Source organism: Raphanus sativus, chromosome 6 (assembly GCF_000801105.2).
Source record: "Raphanus sativus cultivar WK10039 chromosome 6, ASM80110v3, whole genome shotgun sequence".
NCBI lineage: Eukaryota > Viridiplantae > Streptophyta > Magnoliopsida > Brassicales > Brassicaceae > Raphanus > Raphanus sativus.
Genome location: NC_079516.1, coordinates 23,141,940 through 23,163,470, shown reverse-complemented (window position 1 = coordinate 23,163,470; position 21,531 = coordinate 23,141,940). Strand labels below are relative to the sequence as shown.

Genomic DNA, 21,531 nt, shown 5'->3' with positions numbered 1-21,531 from the left:
TCGATTATTTAATAAATATATTTTGATTAAGATTTATACACAAATATGATTACAAAGAAAATATAAATATAATAAAAAACACAAATATTAGAATTAAATTAAAACAAAAAATATATTCGCCCCTTAAAGAGCGGGTCATAATGTAGTTGTTAGATAAATTCAAATTACGTACAATAGAATTATAGAAAATTAGAAATCATAAAGCCCATTCTCAAAATGTAACTTCAACAATTATCGCCGTCATCATAAGTGTCGCACCAATTTCAGGTAATCCACCAGGTGCCTAAAAAAAAGCAACCATGCTGCCATGCATGTATATAACCACGAAAAAACTAATTTGAAAACTTTTCTTTTGAACTTTTAATTTTTTTTTTTTTGAGCCCAGAGCATATCGATAATTCGAAAACTTCAGCCAAAACAATTAACACATTGAATCAAAACGTAACAGTTGTTAGACGCAGATTATTGTAGCGCAACAAGCATGACAACCTCAAGAGTCAAGAGGATGCTGACATATAGATTCATTCAAACAAATTATCGAACAACATGAATCACACAATTCTTTTTAAAGGGTCTTTGTATTTAAATTCTACACCATTAAAATAAAAACAGAATAAAACTTCAAATAAAAAATCTTATTAATACTGAAAAGATTAGTTAATAAATTATAATGAGGATAAAACTGAATAAAGAATAACAATCAATAAAATAATGATTCATACTAATATAGAACAAAACATTTTAAAGTAAAAAAAATATTAAACAAAAATCAAAAATATTTATTCTAACTATTTAAATTATTTTCAAATTATCACGCACAATTTGAGGATCAATGTGATTTCTTATATTTGTACTTTGTATTATGTTGTCCAAGTTAACAGAAAACAAACCACTTCCTTGCAAATAGTAATTTAACCGCCTCTTTTCGGAATGAGTAATTGCCTCCCCCGCCCCTTTAATAATCTTTAGATACAGTTATTCTATTATATAGTTAGATGTAGATCTAATTGCACAAAAGCAATATTTCATGTAATTGTAAGAATAATTTTTTATAATGATTCATTTTTAATAGAATAGATGATATTTATTTACTAAGATTATTATTTTTTGGAAACACCCATTTATAAAGATTAAATGGTAGTTGAGATTGAGTTCCGAAGATATGTCTGCTCTGACTATTTACTAAGATAGATATATATATAACAATAACACATTTATTGTAAAAAAATCTGAATTTTAAATACCATGCAAATAGCTTAATCGTTTATGTCACTAAAATAAAATTTATAATAAAACATTACAGTTTATTAAAAAATTACATGTATCAAATATCTAAATAATATCTAAAATATAAATTATTTTTTTATAAACAAGATAAATAAACTTCTCAACATAATTTATAAATATAAACAAATAAATAGGTAATAAGTAACTGTTTTAAAAGGTAAAAATTTATAGATGAACATAAAAATATCATTTAAAAAAAACATAAACCAGTTATACATATATTTAAGTATTACAAAATTAAACTAAATTTTTACTGCAAACCCGCGAGTAACACATATATAAAATCTAATCAAATTATAATAATTCTTTAAAACTTCTTTGATAATAATTCTTTGAATGACTAAACAAAATTCATTCAAATGACCTCTCATTTAAAATATAATGGGATTGGTGTGTTTCGTGCTAGTATATGATTTGTTGTTAACTCATTATTCTCTTTTCTTTTTGATTAAAAACCCATTATTCTTTGTTAACTCACTGTTGTCAACTCATTATTCTTTATACTCAAGTTTGTTCTTTTCTGTAGTTAGTATCGTATTTTTGTAAACTAGGTGTTTTACTGCGCCATGTGCAGTAAATTTTTTTAAAATATTTTTTAATAGATAAACATAAATTATATTTTTTTAATTAATATTGTAAATTTTCTTTTTTATCAATATTTTAATATAAATTCGATTTAAATAAACATTAAAATTAAGATAAAAACAATTTTGTTTATTTTAAATTATATTTAAGAATATGCATGTATATATTTAAAGTTATAATCTTAGGTAGATTTTTCTATCTATTTATTTTAATTAAGTATACTAAATAAATATGTAAAAATTTCATAATTGTCAAAATTTAAAATTATAAAATATTTATAAAAATTGTAGATATATATAAGAAACTAATGATTTTACGATTTAATTTGATTTTACGATTTAATTTTTGTAATTTTCTGAAAATGTATAAATTTTTGAAAATTTTATAATTTAAATGATATTTCAAAATTTGAAATGCTATAATTGAATATATGTATTTTAATGATGATTTATGAGTTATTAACATATTCTAAAAAATCTAAAAATGTAAATCAACAATAAATGTAATATATGAGTTATTACCATATTTGAAAAGGTTTACCAAAAATATAGATTAACATTAAATATAATTGTCCATGTCATATTAATTTATAAGACATGTCATATTATTTTTGTGAGAATGATTGTAGGGAAGACATGTGGTAAAATCACTTCTCAAATATAGTCTAGGGATGATTTAATTTTTGTAATTTTCTGAAAATGTATACATTTTTGAAAATTTTATAATTTAAATGATATTTCGAAATTTGAAATGCTATAATTTAATATATTTATTTTAATGATGATTTATGAGTTATTAACATATTCTAAAAATATCTAAAAATGTAAATCGACAATAAATGTAATATATGAGTTATAACCATATTTGAAAAGGTTTACCAAAAATATAAATTAACATTAAATATAATTGTCCATATTATATTAATCTATAAGACATGTCATCAATTTTAGTAGTCATGTCATATTATTTTTGTGAGAATGATTGTAGGGAGGACATGTGGCAAAATCACTTCTCAAATATAGTCTACGAGATTTTACGATTTAATTTTTGTAATTTTCTGAAAATGTATACATTTTTGAAAATTTTATAATTTAAATGATATTTCAAAATTTGAAATGCTATCATTGAATATATTTATTTCAATGATGATTTATGAGTTATTAACATATTCTAAAAAAATCTAAAAACGTAAATCGACAATAAATGTAATATATGAGTTATTACCATATTTGAAAAAGTTTACCAAAAATATAAATTAACATTAAATATAATTGTCCATGTCATATTAATCTATAAGACATGTCATCAATTTTAGTAGTCATGTCATATTATTTTTGTGAGAATGATTGTAGGGAGGACATGTGGCAAAATCACTTCTCAAATATAGTCTAGGGGATTTTACGATTTAATTTTTGTAATTTTTTGAAAATGTATAACATTTTTGAAAATTTTATAATTTAAATGATATTTCGAAATTTGAAATGCTATAATTTAATATATTTATTTTAATGATCATTTATGAGTTATTAACATATTCTAAAAATATCTAAAAATGTAAATCGACAATAAATGTAATATATGAGTTATTACCATATTTGAAAAGGTTTACCAAAAATATAAATTAACATTAAATATAATTGTCCATGTCATATTAATTTATAAGACATGTCATCAATTTTAGTAGTCATGTCATATTGTTTTTTTGAGAATGATTGTAGGGAGGACATGTGGCAAAATCACTTCTCAAATATAGTCTACGAGATTTTACGATTTAATTTTTGTAATTTTCTGAAAATGTATATATTTTTGAAAATTTTATAATTTAAATGATATTTCGAAATTTGAAATACTATAATTGAATATATTTATTTTAATGATGATTTATGAGTTATTAACATATTCTAAAAAATCTAAAAATGTAAATCGTCAATAAATGTAATATATGAGTTATTACCATATTTGAAAAAGTTTACCAAAAATATAAATTAACAGTAAATATAATTGTCCATGTCATATTAATCTATAAGACATGTCATCAATTTTAGTTGCCATGTCATATTATTTTTGTGAGAATGATTGTAGCGAGAACATGTGGCAAAATCACTTCTCAAATATAGTTTAGGGGATGAATTATCGTTAAGAATTGTGATTGTTATTTTTGCATATGAGTTTTGTTTTTTTCATTGCTAGCATAGTTCTTTTTGTATATGAGTTATCATTAATAGTTATGATTAGTTTGCATGAGTTCTTCTACTATCGGGTCCATGTTTTAGTTTAATGATGTCGGTCATCGACAAAGTCTTTAAGTAACTCATTCAAATTAAGTGAGTATATTTAGAATATAACCATTTTTGGTTACTTAAACCGTTGTATAACCGGATTGGATACCCTGAACACCAATACCTAAGAGTCAAGAGATGCACATATTCGGTAGAAGTGGATGGCATATCAGCTTTTTCAAGCCAGATTATAATGTTGACTCCAACAAGAAGTTGAAGAAGATAAGGAGTGAAGATTAGGCATGGGCGTTCAGGGTCATGTCGGTTTCAATTCGGTTAATTTGGATTTTTGGTATTATATTTATAAATTCTATTCGGGTTTTATTAATTATTATCAAGTTGAATTTGGTTCGGGTTTTTTTTGTTTTGGTTCGGATTGGATTACAACCAATGTTTGAAATTGTCCAAAAAATATTTTTAAACCTCAAAAATTAACAAAAAATAAATTTAAAATAATAAATTATTTACAGATTAATAAAAATTTAGTTAAATTATCTAGATTAACTAAAGCTATTTAAAATAACAAATAAAAGAAAGTACAAAAATATTTTGAATACTCTAAAATATCTAAATCACCTTAACATATATATAGAAACATTAACATATTTAATTAATTTTGGATATCTTTGGATCTTAATTCGGATTTCGGTTTGAGTTATAAGCAAACCGCAAAATACTAAACTCATAAGTTCTGTTCGGATATTTTGTATAACAGTTTGGATCCAGTTAGATAGGTATTTCGCTCGGTTAAATAGGTATTTCGGATTGGGATAAAAAAACCAACCCTACTGAGGATAGTTAGCAAGGCTTGGCATATGTGCTTGATTTTAAATAAACAACAAAATCCATAGAAACTAAAATTAAACTTTCAAATGTTAAAAAAAACAAAAAAGGCTTACACTAACTTCACTAAAAATAATAAAAAGTTTCTTTTTGTAGGCGAAGAAGAAAATACAGAAATAGATACAGACGTCCTTCAACATACAAACCAAACCCACCCTCTCTGTGCTGTTGCTTTTGCATCCTCGCAAAAACAAACAATTAAATCTAGTTTTGCTTAAGAAGTGAAAAGTGAAAAAAAACAAAAATATAAACTTCTAAGCGGAATGTCTTTACCCAGCCTGATGAACCGAACCGAACTGGATTAGACCAAACCTAACCATGCAGCTCAAGAGTTGTGAGCCCTTTTCTTCACTGTACATTTCTGGTTTCCTAGAACCAGTCGCCATTCCCGGACCAGAGATGTCTAGATGATGATGGTCCAGCATGTTCGCTCATGCTTCCTCTCAATCTGAAAAAGTTTCTTCTAGTTCGAACTGGCCTTAACGGACCTGACCTGTTTGGTAGATACAGGCCTCCTCTCGGAATGCTAGAGACAGAGTGAGGCCGGTTCTCCATCTCCTCAAGCGGTCCTGAGCTATAATCCATGGTTATGAACGTAGACGCTTGACCATACCTTAACCGAGGTGTCAAGTTCCACCAGCTGCTATCCGAGAAAGCCAGATCGCCTGCAGATTCCGGTACTGATGACTCCTTCTGGCTGCAATAGTCCCCACAGGTCTCATCTGCATCGTTGTATATAAGTTTCAGTGCCTGCACCACTTCACCCATGAACGGTCTGTGTGAGACCTCTTGGTGGACGCACATGGAGGCAATCGCAGCCACTTTCGCCATGTCATCAAAGTCGTAGGTTCCAGCCAATCTGGGGTCCACCAATTGCTCCAGCCCCTCTCTGTTGGCTAGTAAAGGTCTCGCCCACGTCACAAGGTTTTCTTCTCCCGAAGGTTGAGACATGTCTACCGGTTTTCTACCCGTGAGAAGCTCGAGGAGAACCACACCGTAACTATAAACATCGCTTTTCACAAGGAGATGCCCCGTCATTGCATACTCAGGGGCCACATACCTGCAATTATAACCAATGTAAGCTCAAGCTTAATCAGAGTATCTGTATAAGAATGAGACGGGGTGGGTATCCACAGCAAGACAAGTAGCAGGAAGCTTTACCCAAAGGTCCCCATGACACGAGTGGAAATATGTTCACTTCCTTCGGTAGCTTCTCTCGCCAATCCAAAGTCTGAGACCTTTGGTGTAAAGTCATCTTCTAGGAGAACATTGCTAGCCTTGAAATCCCGGTGGATTACTCGGGGATTCGAATCTTCATGGAGATAGGCCAGTCCTCTCGCTGCTCCGAGTGCAATCTTCAACCGCGCATCCCAGTCAAGCGTTCCTTCTGTTTTGTAAACACCAAGAAAACTAGGCTTTAAAAGGTGATACAACGAGTGTGGAGGAAGGAAATATGGTTAATAAATAAGCAGAGGATAGAGTATGTCACCGTGTAAGTGGGACTCAACACTTCCATTGTGGACGAGCTCGTAAATCAAGCAACGTGTACGGCCTTCAATGCATATTCCAATCAGCTTCACAAGATTGCGGTGGTGCAGACGGCTTAGCATCTCGACTTCTGCAATAAATTCACGGTCTCGATTCTGATTGTCCCTAGTCAGCAGTTTAACTGCAATCTCGGTTCCATCTTCCATGCTGCCATGATAAACACGACCAAATCCTCCCTCTCCCAAAACCCTCTTGGCACTGAATTTATCAGTTGCCTTCTCCAGCTCGGAAAGTGTGAAGGTCTTCACGGATAAAGCACACGTAGCCATCGACGACATCAATGAATCTGATCCCGAGCTTCTGGCGCTACTGGAAAACATAGATCTTACACCTGCAAGGTGTGTACAACATTCAGAAACAGATTCATGCAGAGAATTCACCCTGTCGCTTAAAGCTACAAGAGCAAGTAGCTGTTACAAAGCCAAGAGGGAGAAATTTACCAAGCCTTTTGTTCATCGATGGAGGCAATCCAGGACCAACAGCAGTTGATGACTTCCCAACTTTATTCCATTTCCTGACTGTAAATATAGCTCCAGCCAAAACAAGAGCGAGCACGAAACCTGACAAGACAATGATTGCAATCGTTCTAAAACCTATTCCCTGGCTTTTGTTGGCAACGTTTGCAGTGACTGGAAGCCCTTCAGTACTTGCACTTGGAACACCCTCCACAATGTCTCCATATGGCGAAGAAGAAGGAATACCTGAAACCGTAGTTGATCAATTCAAACAGAATGTAAAACAAAAGAAAGGTTAGAAACTTGTATTACAAAGGAAATCAGTTCACCTGGATAACTTATGTGCGTGACCTCATAATCACCAAAAACAGACTCATTAAGAGGCACTTTCTTGTGGCGGAACCTTTGATAAATAAGGGTGGCCGTAGTATTGTCGAATTTTTCCCCAAGTGGAACAAGGTTAAAATCCACCACAGTTTTCCCTTGGTTTTCAGCGTCGGCACTGGCACCCATTATTTTGACTTGGCTTTGTTCCAAGTATGTTCCAGCAGCAACCTCAATTTCTAACTCGCTGGTGACGGGGAAAATAGAAAAAGGCGCAACACTTAGAAGAAGCTGAACTTTCATGGGGAAAACACAACCACAAGGTGAACCAAAGGGAGTTGAAGTAAGAGGCTCCACGCATGTCTGCTGACAAGCTATCAAAAAGGACATAGCAGAAACACACATAATGGAGTAATTAATACCAATTATCTATCAATTGAAATCCAAAGCAATAACATTAGATCTTATTCAAGAAAGAAAAAGTATACATACAAAAGAAAAACTTGCCACTAGCAAAAGGACGCAGGACAATCAACAAAACAAGTAACAAAATGATTACCATTGGAGGAAGGTGGAGCTGCAGTCACATTGCGTCTTAAATGCCAACGACGATGATGGTGATGATGCCCCCTCTGTCTTTGCGTCGGAATGTGACTTGGGTTGGGGGAAAATGCTGAAAATAGAAAGTAAGAAAAACATTTGAGTAATTGCACTTAGAGCACATGTCCAGATTAGGTGACAAAAAAAGGATTCCCTTGCTGACCTGGTGAAGATACAGGAGGAGTAGATGGATAAAGATGAGGATGGAAAAAACGCATTTGATGAGATTTTGATCGGGTAAATGGAAAGCTCATAGGAAAGAGCCTAGCTGCAAGTGATAGAGCAAGCTGTTAATTTATTTCTATACATGTTAAGCATACGGTAAAAATTACAAAACTATTTCAATAATTTCACACAGTACTAAAGAGTAATAGAATGGTTTCAAGAGATACTCAAAATAAGCTCTATGTGCCATTATCTGCATAGTGTGCCAATTAAGGCACAGAAGGTGTGAAACAATCGTCACTCTCACGCTTTCACAATCACAGATTCAAAACTTAATGCATCAGAATCGTAAAAGCTAAAACCCTTTTTGCTTAATTTGTACTACATAATAAGAAAAGTAAGCTTCTAAATATATCCTAATAAACAATTCTAAATATAGCTCATCTTTAGCTGTCAAGCAAGTGAGAGCAAGAAATTAAAAAAAAAAACTTAAGCTACGTTGAATTTTTTCCCCTTTCTTAATTTTTTTTTTTTGGTTTTCATACCAGAGCATAAGGGAAAGGAGGCGAGAGAATGAAGAAGAAGCACAACTATCGCAAAGTTCCTCATCTTTTATCGATACTCTAAAACCAACATTCGTCACCAAAGGAGACACCGAACCTCCGCATCTTTACCACCGAATATTCAAAGAATCAAAACGTCTGACCATGACTTCCTCTCAAAGCTTCGCAGACATTGATTGATTTCTTCTTCCCCCAGCACAAAACCCTAGGGGTCGAGTAGTAGGTTTAACGCGATTTTCACAGATCCACGAAATGCGGCTGGAGATCTGCACACAGTGGGAAGCAAGAGCTCGAACGTTGAGAACTACGTTTAAGGTAGAGAAAGGAACGAGAGCTTCTCCGGCGAAGGTAAAAAGACTGGTAGGAGTGGAGAGAGTAAAGTGATTTCGAAGCAGAGAGAGAGAGAAGAGAGACTTTAATGCTTGATGGTGGGAGGGAGAAGGGGCGTGGGGTAGTGTGTTGCCGTAGTGAGACTGCTTTCGGAGAAAGTTAAACAAACAAAAAAACGATGACGATGCATCAGCAAACGCATAAACGCGCCCTTTCACGCGCGTGGTGTCTATTCTCCTTGAAACGACAAAACTGGTGGCCGTTTGCTACCGTCACATCCACATAACCGTTTCTTTTTTGGGCGTTTCCGACTCGGACCTTTAATGGGCTCATAATTGATTTATGGGCCGAACTTCAATTTTAAATTTGAAACCGATTGGTTCATAAGTTTAACCGACCCAAACCAAATATAACCTATCCTCTCTTGCACAATTTCAACTTTGGCTAGACAGTAGTGACTACTAAATTCGTCACGCAGTTAAAATAGTAACAACAGCTAATAAATTTATATACACGATTATAGATTCAAGTAGCTAGCTAAGCTCACTCTACAATTCATACCACATCCAGTGAGAGGAAAGCTGGGTTTCTTACAAACTATAGTTATGGTTTCAGTCATTCAAGAAGTTCTCAAAATCGAATGTCAACGGACTAACATTGTCTTCACCTACTACCGGTTCAGCCAGCGTGCTAACCAGTCCGGCTTGGTTTGAGCTGTCCATAAGCCAGCTCTCAACTTCCGACAGTTTGGTCTGCAAGACGTTATCATCATTAGTTCCCGGTGGTTGCGGCTGTTGAACTGTCTGTGCTTGCAATCCTCCGTTGGTAAGATGAGTTTCAGGTGGCGCAAACAGACCTGCATTTGCCTGAAACTGACCGACACTCTTGCTCTGGCCTGAATGTTGAGTGTAAACAACATTGCTCTGAGACCCGGTCACTGCTGCTGCACTATAAGCAGGGACATTGACCTGACGACTGCGTTGTTGTAGTTGAGCGTACATTTCTGCTGTTATTGGTGGTGGTGGTGGTGGTGGTGCCACTACGGAAGAGATATGGTTGGTGGACTGTGAAACTTTAGCATTGGTATATGGACCCACCTTGCTGTTGCTACCATTTCGTGCACCATACCGAGCTCCTGGATAGGCTACTCGCGACCTCGAGTTAGCAACATAAGAACTTCTATCCTTTCGGATGACGTTGCTGCTGCGACCACTGATCAATGACTGCAACCCATGATTGTGCGGAACTCTATGCCTGCCTGTGACGTTTGGCAGATTAGATGAAGAGCAAGGCCGGATCCCAGTCATGGGGTTTTGGTGCAACCTGATGATATTTGGAATAGGAGAGGGTGAGATCTGGCGGGTCACTGTCCCAGGAGGAGCTGGTAAGGGTGTAGTAGTAGTAAGCTTTGGAGATGGTTCGGTGGGCATGATTCCGGTCCTGAAGAACTCTCGTTGATTCCTCCATATCTTCTCTTTGTCATTAGCATGACAATGCTCTATGCTGGAGAGAGCGAGACACCAGTATGGACATGGAGCAGGGATGTCACACACATAACAGTGACACTTCAAAATAAAACAAAGAAAGGATTAGCCGGGAAAAGAAAGAAACCATTTAAAGAAAGCTCGGTGGGGTATTAAGATGGTTACCATGTCGCAGTATTTCTCATGTGATGTTGAGTCGAATGAGTACTTAGCACAGGAATGTCTGGGATGAGGGAAATCTCGACACGCAATCTACAAAACAAAGATTATGGCTTTTGATATTAGGGGGAGCATTTAGTATACAAGACACACCTGCATCATGAAGCTGGAACACAACAAAGAACAGTACAGTGATTAATAAGTAATAATAACACAAAAAAAGAGTTCAACGATCTTTCAAAGCAAGCGGTGATAGCTAAACAAAGAGCATTTCAATCCCCAAGACAGGTCCAGAAACAAACGGCTTCAATGTTTACAAAGCGTGAAAATTTCTCAATTCAATCCAAAAACAGTTTTAACAGAAAAGGAACTCAAATTTTCACACACTTAAAGTTACCACTCTCCATTCTAAACAAGACTAATGAAGGCGTACAAGTTAACAAACAAGACTCTGGCTTTCACACGTTCTTGGATACAAAAAAAAAAAAGAAACAGAGGAGGATTAGAATTCAATACCTCACCCTTTTGCCCCACTACAAGCACCTCATCATCGTCGTCATCCTTGGCTAATTTATAATCATCATCGCCAACAGCATCAGTCTTGGTTGTCTTGTCAGGATCACCATCGAGAATCACACAATCGTCATCGTCTTCATCCTCCAGAGCTTTTGGTTTCCGATACAGAGAATCAACGCTGCCTGCTTTAACCTCAGAAAGCACCTCGACTACATCGGTGCTGTCCGAAGACAGATCGTTAAGCCAATCGAAGTCGTCGACACGCGCATCGACCTCCTCGTCTGAACTAACATCCACTACTTCGTGATTTCCCGAACCCATCAACGATTTTTTTTCCGAAAAGATTCAAGCCAGACCACAACAAGGCATTTACGGACACCCCAGATTTTCAGAAATTTGGCGCAAGTGCAACAAGTCAATTAAAGGGCTTGACTTTCTCTCAAAAAGCGAGAAGAAGAAGGGTCATGAATTAAAAATAGAAAAAAAAAAGATGGAAACTTGATTATTAGGGTTTGGTTTTGGGGAGAGCCGAAATTGAGTGAGGTAAGGTAACAAGTAACAACGCCTTTCCTCTCTACAATAGGTCGACTCGTAGGTGAACTTAAGCATCAAGGGTAAACGGGTCTTATTCTTGCTTCTTTATCTGGGCCCGGCCTTATACTCTTTATTTGACTCCTCCTTGTAAGTCCAGCCCAAACGATGGAACACCCATTAGGAGTTTCACTCGATTGTTGTCATCTCATCAGCTTTTTTTTCTTTATAACGACGATTCGAGTCATTGCTTATACTGTAAGTATGTGGCGACCTCGAGCTTAGTAATTTAATGTCATAAGTAGCTCTTAGTATATAGAACAAGGATGAAAATATACTCCTTATTTGTACAATACACGATTTCCAAAGGCAAAGAGTAGTGGTGGGCAAAAGAGCATGTGCGACCTCGGGCTCGTCTTCACGGTAATCATAATAATGCTTGACCACCTTCCGCGTAATATGCACCGTTTAGCGCGTTACCGCACGTTCTCTTAAGTTTGCATCTTTCACTTCTACATGAAGATACGAGATATGTTGCTACCTGATGCTTTCTCAGTTTATAAATAAGTGTCATTTGACATTTTTCATCACAGATTAATAAAATATAATTAAGTTTATATTAATCACTCATGAATAATATTTGAGATAAATAAAATTATTTATAAAATTAATACATTTTACAATTAATTTCAAATTGAAAGTAAATAAAATTTGCATTAAAATTCTCAAATGATATTTTTATAATAAGAAAAAATATTAGAATGACACTTATTATAAAACATAAGAAATACTAATTAATTGGTTATCAAATAGTCTATCTCAAATTGTCATATTTTCAAACTATTACTCCATCAATTTCTTAATAAATATCATTTTAACACTTTTTCACAGAGATTAAACAAACTTGTATAATAAGTTAATATGTCTTTATCTAATATATGACTAACTAAATGAGAGTACTTTAAATAAAATATATTGGTTATTCAAGAGGATAAAAAATAGAATTAATGTAAAAGATTACATTGGACTATTTGAAACAAAATAAAAATATTAAAGTGATATTTATTATGAAATAGATAAGAGTATTAAAAATAGATTGAACTAAAACTCAAATTCAGATTTCTCACATCAGTAACTTTGAATGAAAGGAAAACTCGAACTCTTGAAAGAATTCTAGAGATAATGTTGCAATACATACAATAATTTGTAAAAGTTTGAACTGTTTTATTTATGAATAATGAAATTTAAATTAAAATATAACATATATTTTCTCTGTTAAAATATAATCAACTTATCAATCAATAAATAAATTCTTGAAAAATCACTATTGAATATTTCATTGTCTTCAAAATGTTTGTTTGATTATGTTAAGGACTACTCAACCTTTAAAAGATAAAACAATTTTGGCAGATATAATATTGTGGTTTAGTGGTTAAGAATTTTTGAATTTTTAAGATGTCTGGCTTCGATGTATGATGTTGGATGTATTCAGTGGCGGATGCAAAAACCTATTCAACAAAAGTCAAAAAAATAATAGTTGCCATTGATGGAGTTTGAAGTATGAACTGTGGTTTAGAAATGTCAAGAGGATAATTTTTCCAGTAAAACTACTGAATTTTTCAATATGTTTTTGAATATATTATTCTTTATAGAAACTTAAAGAGTATCATGTGAAACTCCATTACTTCAAATGATCACCTTTAGATAGACGTGAAACTTATTATCCAAAATTCAGATTTTATCCGATATCCGCTCCGAAATTAAGATATCCGGATAATAAAATTAAGGATCCGTCAAATTATTTTTTACAAATTATTCATTCTTTTAAGTTTGGGTTATAACCTCTCTCTTTTTTTGATCAACCAGTTCATGTACTTATACTTGTGGCATACTACTTGTGATTGACGAAGTTTTATTTTTTTCTTTTGTTCTATTCTATTAATTTTGCAGTTTGCCCTATTGATAAAAGTTATGTCCAACAACTTAAAAATATAATTGCATTAACAATATAATTGTATAACATAATATGTAACTGCACTTAAAAAACGTAACCACCCTTTTTAAAAAAAAGTAACCACCCCCTTTAAAACAAAAACGTAATCCTATTTGACAAGTCAAAATATATGAAACCTTATACAAAATCAAGGTTTAAACTGTGTTGGATCCAATTAAAACACTATTTATATACTCCGAGAAAAACACAAGGTTTAAACTGTGTGTTTTTTTTCCAGAAATTATCGTCAAAATATATAAAGAGATTGTGGTAACTGCTGCAAGGAGTATATAAAGAGGACGTGGTTAGTGTTTGATCAAAGGACAACAGTTGTAAAATAATCAATTTTTTAAAGTAGATCATGTATTAATAATATTGATTCATTAATAATTCTTTGCGAATAAAATAAAATAAAATAAAAGTGTTAAATGACTATAGCACAAGTGCATAGTTGTAATGCAACATCACAAATTCAATCAAATTATCAATACATTTTACTAATAATAATTAAAAAATTTGATGTCAAAAAAAATTAAAAAACTTAACACAAATATGATTATAAAGAAAACACAAATATCATTACAAAGTAACATATATATATATATATATAAATTAATTTTTTTTAAAAGTAAAATAAAAATATATCCGTCTTTGAAAGAAAATCTTTTTGACAACTATTAGACATGTCAATTAAGGTTAAAACCCGCAGTTCGAACCCGCCTGACCCTAAATATTAAGAAATATAATTGGTTTACAGCCTAGATTTTATAAAAATTATATTTCTTACAAAATATAAAAAAATATAACCGTCCTTTTAAGGGCACATCATAAATTTGGTTCAACTTTTTGAAAAATGGATTTTTGGATGCGTGTTATGAGTATGCGGGTTGGTAGATTTTGAATTGCGAGTATTCGCTGACCCGAAAAATATTAAAAAATAAAAAGAAAAAGAAAAGTAAACACTTTTCTAAAAATATGTTAATTTTAAAAAACAATTTAAAATTTTTAAAATATATTATTTTTATTATAAATATATTTTTATATTTTTATAATAATTAAATAAAATAATTATTTTTGAAAAAAATTATAACCCCCAGATAATCGCAAAATTAAATGGGGCGGGTACCGGTACAAATTATTTGTTTGCGGGTTGTGCGAATCATAATTTTTGACCAAAATAAAATTGAAACTCGCGAATTGGCGGGTTCGACCGGCAACCCAGTTCTACCGGATCAATTTTTTAAATTGTTATTATTTAATGAAATATATTTTGATTAAGATTTATACACAAATATGATTAAAAATAGAAATATAATCATAAAGAAATCACAAATATTAAAATTAAATAAAAATAAAAATTATATCCATCCTTTAAAGGTGAGTCAGAATCTAGTGATTGATTAAATTGTCAGTATTTAATACTACCTGTTTCAAGTTTCAAACTCTCATGCTCTTTCTTTGTCCAAGTCAACGGGAAATTCGTAAAGTGAAATCCAACGGCTGAGATCGAAGGAAATTGTGGCGCGTGAGAGAGACATCTAAACCAATATGATCGGTAAAGCGCCATCGCACGTTCAAGTCAATCCAAGTTTTCAACTTTTATAAACTACCACCTTCAACTTTTATGTTTTTATTAATTGGTGACTAAGTTTTAGTTCTTTTTGTTTTGTCAACTTTTATGATTTCATTAATTGGTGACTAAGTTTTGATCTTTAAGGTTTGTGATCCAATATTCGGGATTTTGAATATAAGACCTCTCAAATATTAATATGCACATTATATAAACTCTTATCTAAGATGTTAATTAAAAAATTCCTAATTATGCAGTATTAAATTTAAAACTTTCAAATATTATTAGATATATCAAAGCATTTTAATGAAAACAAACTCTTGATTAAAAAAATCTATAAAGAAAGAGGATCACACTCGATTTTTCGTGTGAGTATTAGATATATAATGTTGCAAGCAGATAAAGAAAGTCAAAATTGGCATAATTAGGTTTTGGGTGTATCAAAACATGAAGGCCACTAAAAGGAATGCGTAACGGGCTAAAATACTAGAAAAAGAAAACGTAAGGGGAGTAAAAAGGGAAAGAGAAAAGATGGTGTTGTGCAACCTGAGCGAGAGCTATCTGGCCTCTCCTGGTATCAAGTAAAACCTCCCCTTTTACGTAAAATTCTATATTTAGCCACAAACTTTTATTTACCTCTCTTTTTCGCCTCCCCCACTCACAGACAAAAAGGAAGATTCATTACCAATTTTGTTTTGCAAGATAATGATAATCTCTCTCTAATCCTCACGCCGCGCATTCTTTTCGTTCCCTCCATAAATCATTATCCAACCTTCCGTTACAAGCTCCTTCTTTTGGATTTTTATGTTTGAATTTTAATTATTTTTAAAAAAAGTCCGCAGGATCATTGATTTTGCTGAAGGTATTTACTGAATCTGATTCCTTTTGTTACTGTGTTCATCGTCGTTTAGACTAATAGCTGGAACCTTTAATTATTCCTACTTAGTTACTTTCGATTTCAAGGAAAAATTAGGGTTTTTGTTGTAAAATAGGTTTCATGAATCGAGAAATCACCGGCTTTTGAGATCGTTAGATTCTTCAAGTTCCATTAGAAATTTGAAGTGTTTTGTTTTTCTTCAAAGTTGATCATCTTGGTTATTGAGAATATTCCTGCTTTCCTTCTTCTTAATAGTTATTTGTTTTTTTTTTTTGTTATTTTAGCAGAAGTTATTGATTCTGCTGATGTTGTTTGAGGCTCTGCATAAAGCTGGGTTTTGAAATAGGGATATGCAGGGAGACGTGTTAGCGATTCGTCGTGGAGATGGGAGTAGAGATGATTTTTTAAGATACCCCAAGAAGATGGATGTGGAAGATCAACCTAAAACTGAGTCCTTTAGGGACGGAGATAAAGATGAAGATGGATGGAGATCACCGGTTAGAGATGAAGTAGAACATGATAATTTGGAAGATAAGCATGCCAGTTGTTTGAAAGCTAGCAGTGATAAAGAAGAAGTTGGGTTTTGCGCATCTGAGAGCGTTAAGAGAGAAGACGGAGATGAGTCTCTTAAGCAGTGTGAGCCTTTGGAAAGGGTTAATAAGGATGAAGAAGAAGAACAAGTTGTATTGGAAAGAGATGAAAAGGTACTCGGTTCTGTATCAAGGGATAATGAAGAATCTGGTTCAGGTTCACCGGAGAGGGATGACATGAAAGACGACCCAAATACTCTTAGTAGAGAGATTATTAAGGAACTGGATACAAAAGTGTCAAATAGGGAGGAGAACAGGGATTTGGGAAAGGACGCTGAAGATTTGGTGTTGAGGCAAAAAGATGATGAACCGCAGACGCAAGTTGATAACACAGCAGTTATTGGAAAGATTGAAATGAGAGAAGTTACAGGACAGCAAGACTCTCCTGATGCAGTTAAATCAGCTGGAGAGACATCTCAAAACGTATACTTCAGTGGACCAGTGTTACCACAGACACCATCACAAGGACATAGGCGCGCACAGAGTGAGATAGGGACTCCAGGACACAGGCGCACCAACAGTTTCCAGAAATTGAAAACACAGATGCAGAAGGCTTGGCGTGGGGTCAGCAATCTGCGTGATGATAATCGCCCCACTTTCAATCCTGAGGTCTTAGCAAACCAAAAGAGACAGTGGTACCAGCTCCACTCCTCAAAAGCTCTTCTGGTATTTAATCTCTCTCTCTCTCTTTTTCTAGACTGTTCTATCAAACCTTTGAAACTATTCAGCTGGCTAATGTTTTTTATATTTGATAAATGCTCTTAGGACCAAACGAAATATAAGGAGCCAACCTCACTATTTGAACATTTTATCATTGTGGGGCTTCATCCGGAAACTGATTTGAAGCCAGTTGAGGAGGCCTTTCGTAGAAGGAAGAAATGGGAGATGGAGATGTCAAGGTATGAAGTGGCTGACTACAGAATACTCCGTCACCGTGGGCCTCAGTTTCCAGTATTGCAGCCACAGGTTTGTGCTTACGTTGATATATTACTTTCCCTTCTAAGCCTCACTGTTTCTTGTTTAGTATATTCTTTCTACTACAGGCATCTGTCTGTTGTGCTTCATGACATTTACTTAGTTTCTTTCTTTTCATGTTAACTTTTATTTCATGCACAGATACTTTTTAAATACCCTCCTGGGAAGAAGGTGGAGATGCGTCCAAAAGATCTAGCAGCTTTCTGCTTCCCTGGTGGCGTCAAGGTATATATTACTAGCTATGAGCCGTCTCACTTAGTTATAGAATTTACGGAGAATTTTTCTATAATTTTATGCAGCGGCTGAGATTCTCAAAACTTGATTTTTTTTCTTTCTTCTTTGCAGGCACGACTTTTGGAGAGGTCACCATCTCTCAGTGATCTAAATGAGCTTGTGTATGGACAGGTCTGAAAATATATCTTAGTAAAGTTTCTCTCGGAGCTTCTGTAATTCATCTATGAAAGTTAAAATAGATCATGACAACTTTGAGTTCACTGCAGGAACATTTGGGCACAGATGACTCGTCGTTCATATTTTCGTTCAAGGTAATCTATCTTTTCGTCATGCCCCTTGACTGTTTCAGTGTCAGACATCTACTAGCCATGTAAAAACTCACATGAGGCTCTCAAAATTCTCTTTGTCAGGTAGCAGATGATGCGACATTGTATGGTGTTTGTTTACATGTCTCGGAGATTGTTCAGAGGCCCCCTGGTGTCTTAAGCAATGCGTCACCCTTGCATTCATCTGGAGGAGGCAGTCGTTTTTTGGTTTCTGCACCTCGATGCTATTGCTTGCTGACCAGAGTTCCTTTTTTTGAGCTACACTTTGAGATGTTAAACAGGTAAAAAAGATGCCCCTACTCTTAGTAGTATCTTATTCCTTGCAATGATTGGAGATCCAAGAACTTGAAAACTGATGGTGTTTTACTTGTTGGTGCAGTATGATTGCACAGGAGCGTCTAAAACGGATAACCGAATTTGTTAGTGAGATGTCTCTTGCTGCTGCATGCCATAGTCCATCAGTTTCCAGAATGAATAGCTGTGTTTCTTCACCTCGTAGCAACCCTGCGGATTGGATGGCTTCTGCAATACCTGTGGATGGAGTCATGGCACTCACGGCCGCTGCTGCAGGATTGATATCTGATAGTGACATTGCGAACTTTGCAGAACCGCAATCTCCAGATAGTGTTGTCACCAGTGATACTTCAGATGCAAGTCAGATCAAGGAAATAGAAAGAGATGGGAGAAAAGTGTTCCATTGTTACGATGATAATCCTTCTGAAGTATTTGAGAACCACTTGGCTACCCCCGAAAGAACGTCCCATAGCTTTGAGAACGGCCACGCTTCTCCAGAGGTTACATGTACAGATCCTAGGATCCAACCGATAGAGCGTTATGAAAGCTGTGAGTCCGTGTTCAGGTAAGTTTAACACAATTGCTATCCATCAAGATATTGATCTCACTACTTATCTCCAATGAATGTTATGATTCAGCTCTTTAACAGTAAAATTTCAGATTTACCTTTTTTTATATATGGCAGTTCAGCTAGAAGTGTGTTGTCAGATGAGGTTGATGAGATATCGTACAGCGAAAATGATTTCGGTGATGATTTAGTTCTGGAATGGGCTAAGGTACGGAGATTAGATTAATAGTAGGTTCAGTGGTTCACTTATCTCATGTTCATTGTTCTTATATACTGTTATATGGTTATCTCACCTTGATAGGAACATAACAACGATGCTTTACAATTAATCTGCGGCTACCATTCATTGGCAATTCCTTCCCGTGGAAGTGAAGTAGTGTTCCAGCCGCTGGAACATTTACAGTCCATTGCGTATACAAGACCTCCTGTTTCAGCTCTAGGATTGTCAGAAGAATTTATCTGCTCTTCTGATTCTTCCGAGGTATATACTTTATATCAAGTCTTTCCTATAGTTTGTAATCTCATCTCATTTACATTTTTTTTTTAAATTATTTGCCGAAAGATAAATGCGAGGTTGGCAGCTGCCGAGGAGGCCATGGGTCTCTCAATGTGGACAACGGCAACAGTTTGTCGTATTCTCTCTCTTGAAACTGTACGGCCTCTTCTCGACTTCCTTTGTCGTTAAAATCCTACTCATTATTGCGTTGGATGCAGTGTTCATCTCTTCTTTGTGCCTTGAGTAACAAAGTATTTTGTTCCTTCCAGATTATGTCACTCCTTGCTGGAGTTTTGTTAGAGAAGCAAATTGTGGTAATCTGCCCAAATCTGGTTAGTTAAATCTGTCGTCTTATAGTTTATTCATATTCAGTTCCTTGGGGAGATTTAAATGGACTAACAGCCGACTAATGCAGGGTGTTTTGTCAGCAATAGTACTGTCTCTTGTCCCAATGATTCGGCCGTTTCAGTGGCAGAGTTTATTGCTTCCGGTAAGTATGGCATCACTAGAAAAAACAGTGGACTAATCAAAATGGGAGTTTCCATGTCGTAACTCTCATCTCTGTTGCCTTCAGGTTCTTCCCGGAAGGATGTTTGATTTCCTAGAGGCGCCTGTTCCGTTCCTCGTAAGTTTATTTTTTTCATATGAATCGTAAATCGTGAACTATATATGTTTCTTGTTGCTCACACTGTCTGCGTTTACGCCACTTTGGCAGGTTGGTATACATAGTAAACCTACTGATTGGAAGGTGAAGACGTCTAATCTTATTCTTGTTAACATCATCAACAATCAGGTTTGGTGGCCTTCTCATGAAAGTCTCTTACGATTCTCAAGTTTAGTGGCATGTAACGTTAAGTGTGTTTCTTCAGGTGAAAATATGTAACATGCCAGCATTACCTCAGCAGAGAGAACTCATGACTCAGTTGACTCCAATCCATGCCACACTGGCTCATCATAGCTCGACTGCTAGAAAACACCCCGTTTATAAATGCAATCAAGTACAAGTAAGTAGTTTACTACCAATTCATTGGCCTATACTTTTGCATTCACTTGAACCAGGTTTTTCATATGAGTGAATGTTCTGCAGGCAGAAGCTGCGACTAAATTCTTGGGAGTAATGAGAGATTACATGGAGTCTCTTTGCTCAGATTTACACTCTCACACCATAACAAGTGTTCAATCCAATAGCGACAGGGTACTTACATATATAGTGACTCTCCCCAAAGTAACAATAACTACTTCCACTCTCATTCCCAATAACTATTATCTTAATTTTTCTCTCAGGTTTCTTTACTTCTAAAGGACAGTTTTATCGATTCATTTTCTGGTAGAGACCGACCCTTCATTAAGGTAAAAAAAATCCTAATCCTGATCTTAGCTTAGAGTTCCGGATATTCTCTTTGGAATCCAGAGGCTTACAAGTTTTTGCTGTGGGTTTTGTAGTTATTTGTAGACACACAACTGTTTAGCGTTCTGTCAGACTCACGTCTATCGAGCTTTGAGAACGGGGCTCTCTAAGGCTCATTTGTGATCAACTTATACTATACAAACTGAAGAAACCAACAAAAGTCAAATCATATGAAGAAGCAAAAGAGGGTGCTTCTTTAACCACCCTTTTACGCTCACAAGACTTTACATGTGATGTATACAAATGTCTTAACTCAGATTTTACTGCAGTAGAAAAAAGGTAAGAAACCAACAAAAGAAAAAGAACAGAGACAAAAGTTGTTTCTTGCTCTTGTAAATTAATCACCGCTCAATAGGAGCTTTTTGTTTGACAAAAGTTGTACAGTAACACTTGAAAACCGTTTTGTTTATTTCAAGTGTCTGATTGATGTTCATAATTGTTCTCAAAAGAGAAAAAAATAGTATTGTGATTCTTGGATATAGACCTGATATGGTTTGGACTATGGATGTAGTTTGCGTTTCAAATATTGGT

The 21,531-nt window shown here is 34.4% G+C and overlaps 3 protein-coding genes across 4 annotated transcripts; 1 reads left to right on the top strand and 2 right to left on the bottom strand.

Annotated features, from left to right (window-relative positions):
* Positions 1-5,026: 5,026 nt before the first annotated feature.
* Positions 5,027-9,095, bottom strand: LOC108813342 (receptor-like serine/threonine-protein kinase ALE2). Its single transcript, XM_018585869.2, has 8 exons — positions 8,632-9,095; positions 8,085-8,189; positions 7,881-7,994; positions 7,327-7,695; positions 6,983-7,243; positions 6,484-6,873; positions 6,156-6,381; positions 5,027-6,054 (listed from the first exon to the last, which is right to left on the bottom strand). The coding sequence occupies exons 1-8, from the start codon at positions 8,693-8,695 to the stop codon at positions 5,364-5,366; spliced, it is 2,220 nt and encodes a 739-aa protein (XP_018441371.1). The 5' UTR covers positions 8,696-9,095; the 3' UTR covers positions 5,027-5,363.
* Positions 9,096-9,463: 368 nt separating this feature from the next.
* Positions 9,464-11,730, bottom strand: LOC108806427 (RPM1 interacting protein 13). The gene is made up of 3 exons (XM_018578545.2): positions 11,139-11,730; positions 10,629-10,715; positions 9,464-10,544 (listed from the first exon to the last, which is right to left on the bottom strand). Exons 1-3 carry the CDS (start codon positions 11,457-11,459, stop codon positions 9,591-9,593), a joined length of 1,362 nt encoding a protein of 453 aa, XP_018434047.2. The 5' UTR covers positions 11,460-11,730; the 3' UTR covers positions 9,464-9,590.
* Positions 11,731-15,769: 4,039 nt separating this feature from the next.
* On the top strand, positions 15,770-21,502 carry LOC108812189 (uncharacterized). Of its 2 annotated transcripts, none has more exons than XM_018584376.2 (19): positions 15,770-16,094; positions 16,397-17,365; positions 17,465-17,665; positions 17,816-17,899; positions 18,020-18,079; positions 18,175-18,219; positions 18,319-18,515; positions 18,614-19,093; positions 19,214-19,304; positions 19,398-19,577; positions 19,659-19,748; positions 19,862-19,924; positions 20,008-20,082; positions 20,167-20,217; positions 20,308-20,385; positions 20,462-20,596; positions 20,680-20,787; positions 20,877-20,942; positions 21,036-21,502. In XM_018584376.2, exons 2-19 carry the CDS (start codon positions 16,460-16,462, stop codon positions 21,108-21,110), a joined length of 2,985 nt encoding a protein of 994 aa, XP_018439878.2. In that variant the 5' UTR covers positions 15,770-16,094; positions 16,397-16,459; the 3' UTR covers positions 21,111-21,502. The 2 variants fall into 2 exon arrangements, with proteins under 2 accessions (XP_018439878.2, XP_018439879.2); XM_018584377.2 differs by having other exon boundaries at positions 16,394-17,365.
* The last annotated feature ends 29 nt before the right edge of the window (positions 21,503-21,531 follow it).

Bases quoted from the DNA above. Each gene is read 5' to 3' on its own strand.
- LOC108813342 (XM_018585869.2), bottom strand. From the start codon at position 8,695: ATGAGGAACTTTGCGATAGTTGTGCTTCTTCTTCATTCTCTCGCCTCC. The intron at 7,244-7,326 runs GTGAACTGATTT...CTACGGTTTCAG, and splicing joins CACGCACATAAGTTATCCAG to GTATTCCTTCTTCTTCGCCA. The intron at 6,874-6,982 runs GTAAATTTCTCC...CACACCTTGCAG, and splicing joins ATCGATGAACAAAAGGCTTG to GTGTAAGATCTATGTTTTCC.
- LOC108806427 (XM_018578545.2), bottom strand. From the start codon at position 11,459: ATGGGTTCGGGAAATCACGAAGTAGTGGATGTTAGTTCAGACGAGGAG. The intron at 10,716-11,138 runs GTATTGAATTCT...TTTGTTTTGTAG, and splicing joins TAGTGGGGCAAAAGGGTGAG to ATTGCGTGTCGAGATTTCCC. The intron at 10,545-10,628 runs GTAACCATCTTA...TTTATTTTGAAG, and splicing joins ATGAGAAATACTGCGACATG to TGTCACTGTTATGTGTGTGA.
- LOC108812189 (XM_018584376.2), top strand. From the start codon at position 16,460: ATGCAGGGAGACGTGTTAGCGATTCGTCGTGGAGATGGGAGTAGAGAT. The intron at 17,900-18,019 runs GTATATATTACT...TCTTCTTTGCAG, and splicing joins GCTTCCCTGGTGGCGTCAAG to GCACGACTTTTGGAGAGGTC. The intron at 18,080-18,174 runs GTCTGAAAATAT...AGTTCACTGCAG, and splicing joins ATGAGCTTGTGTATGGACAG to GAACATTTGGGCACAGATGA.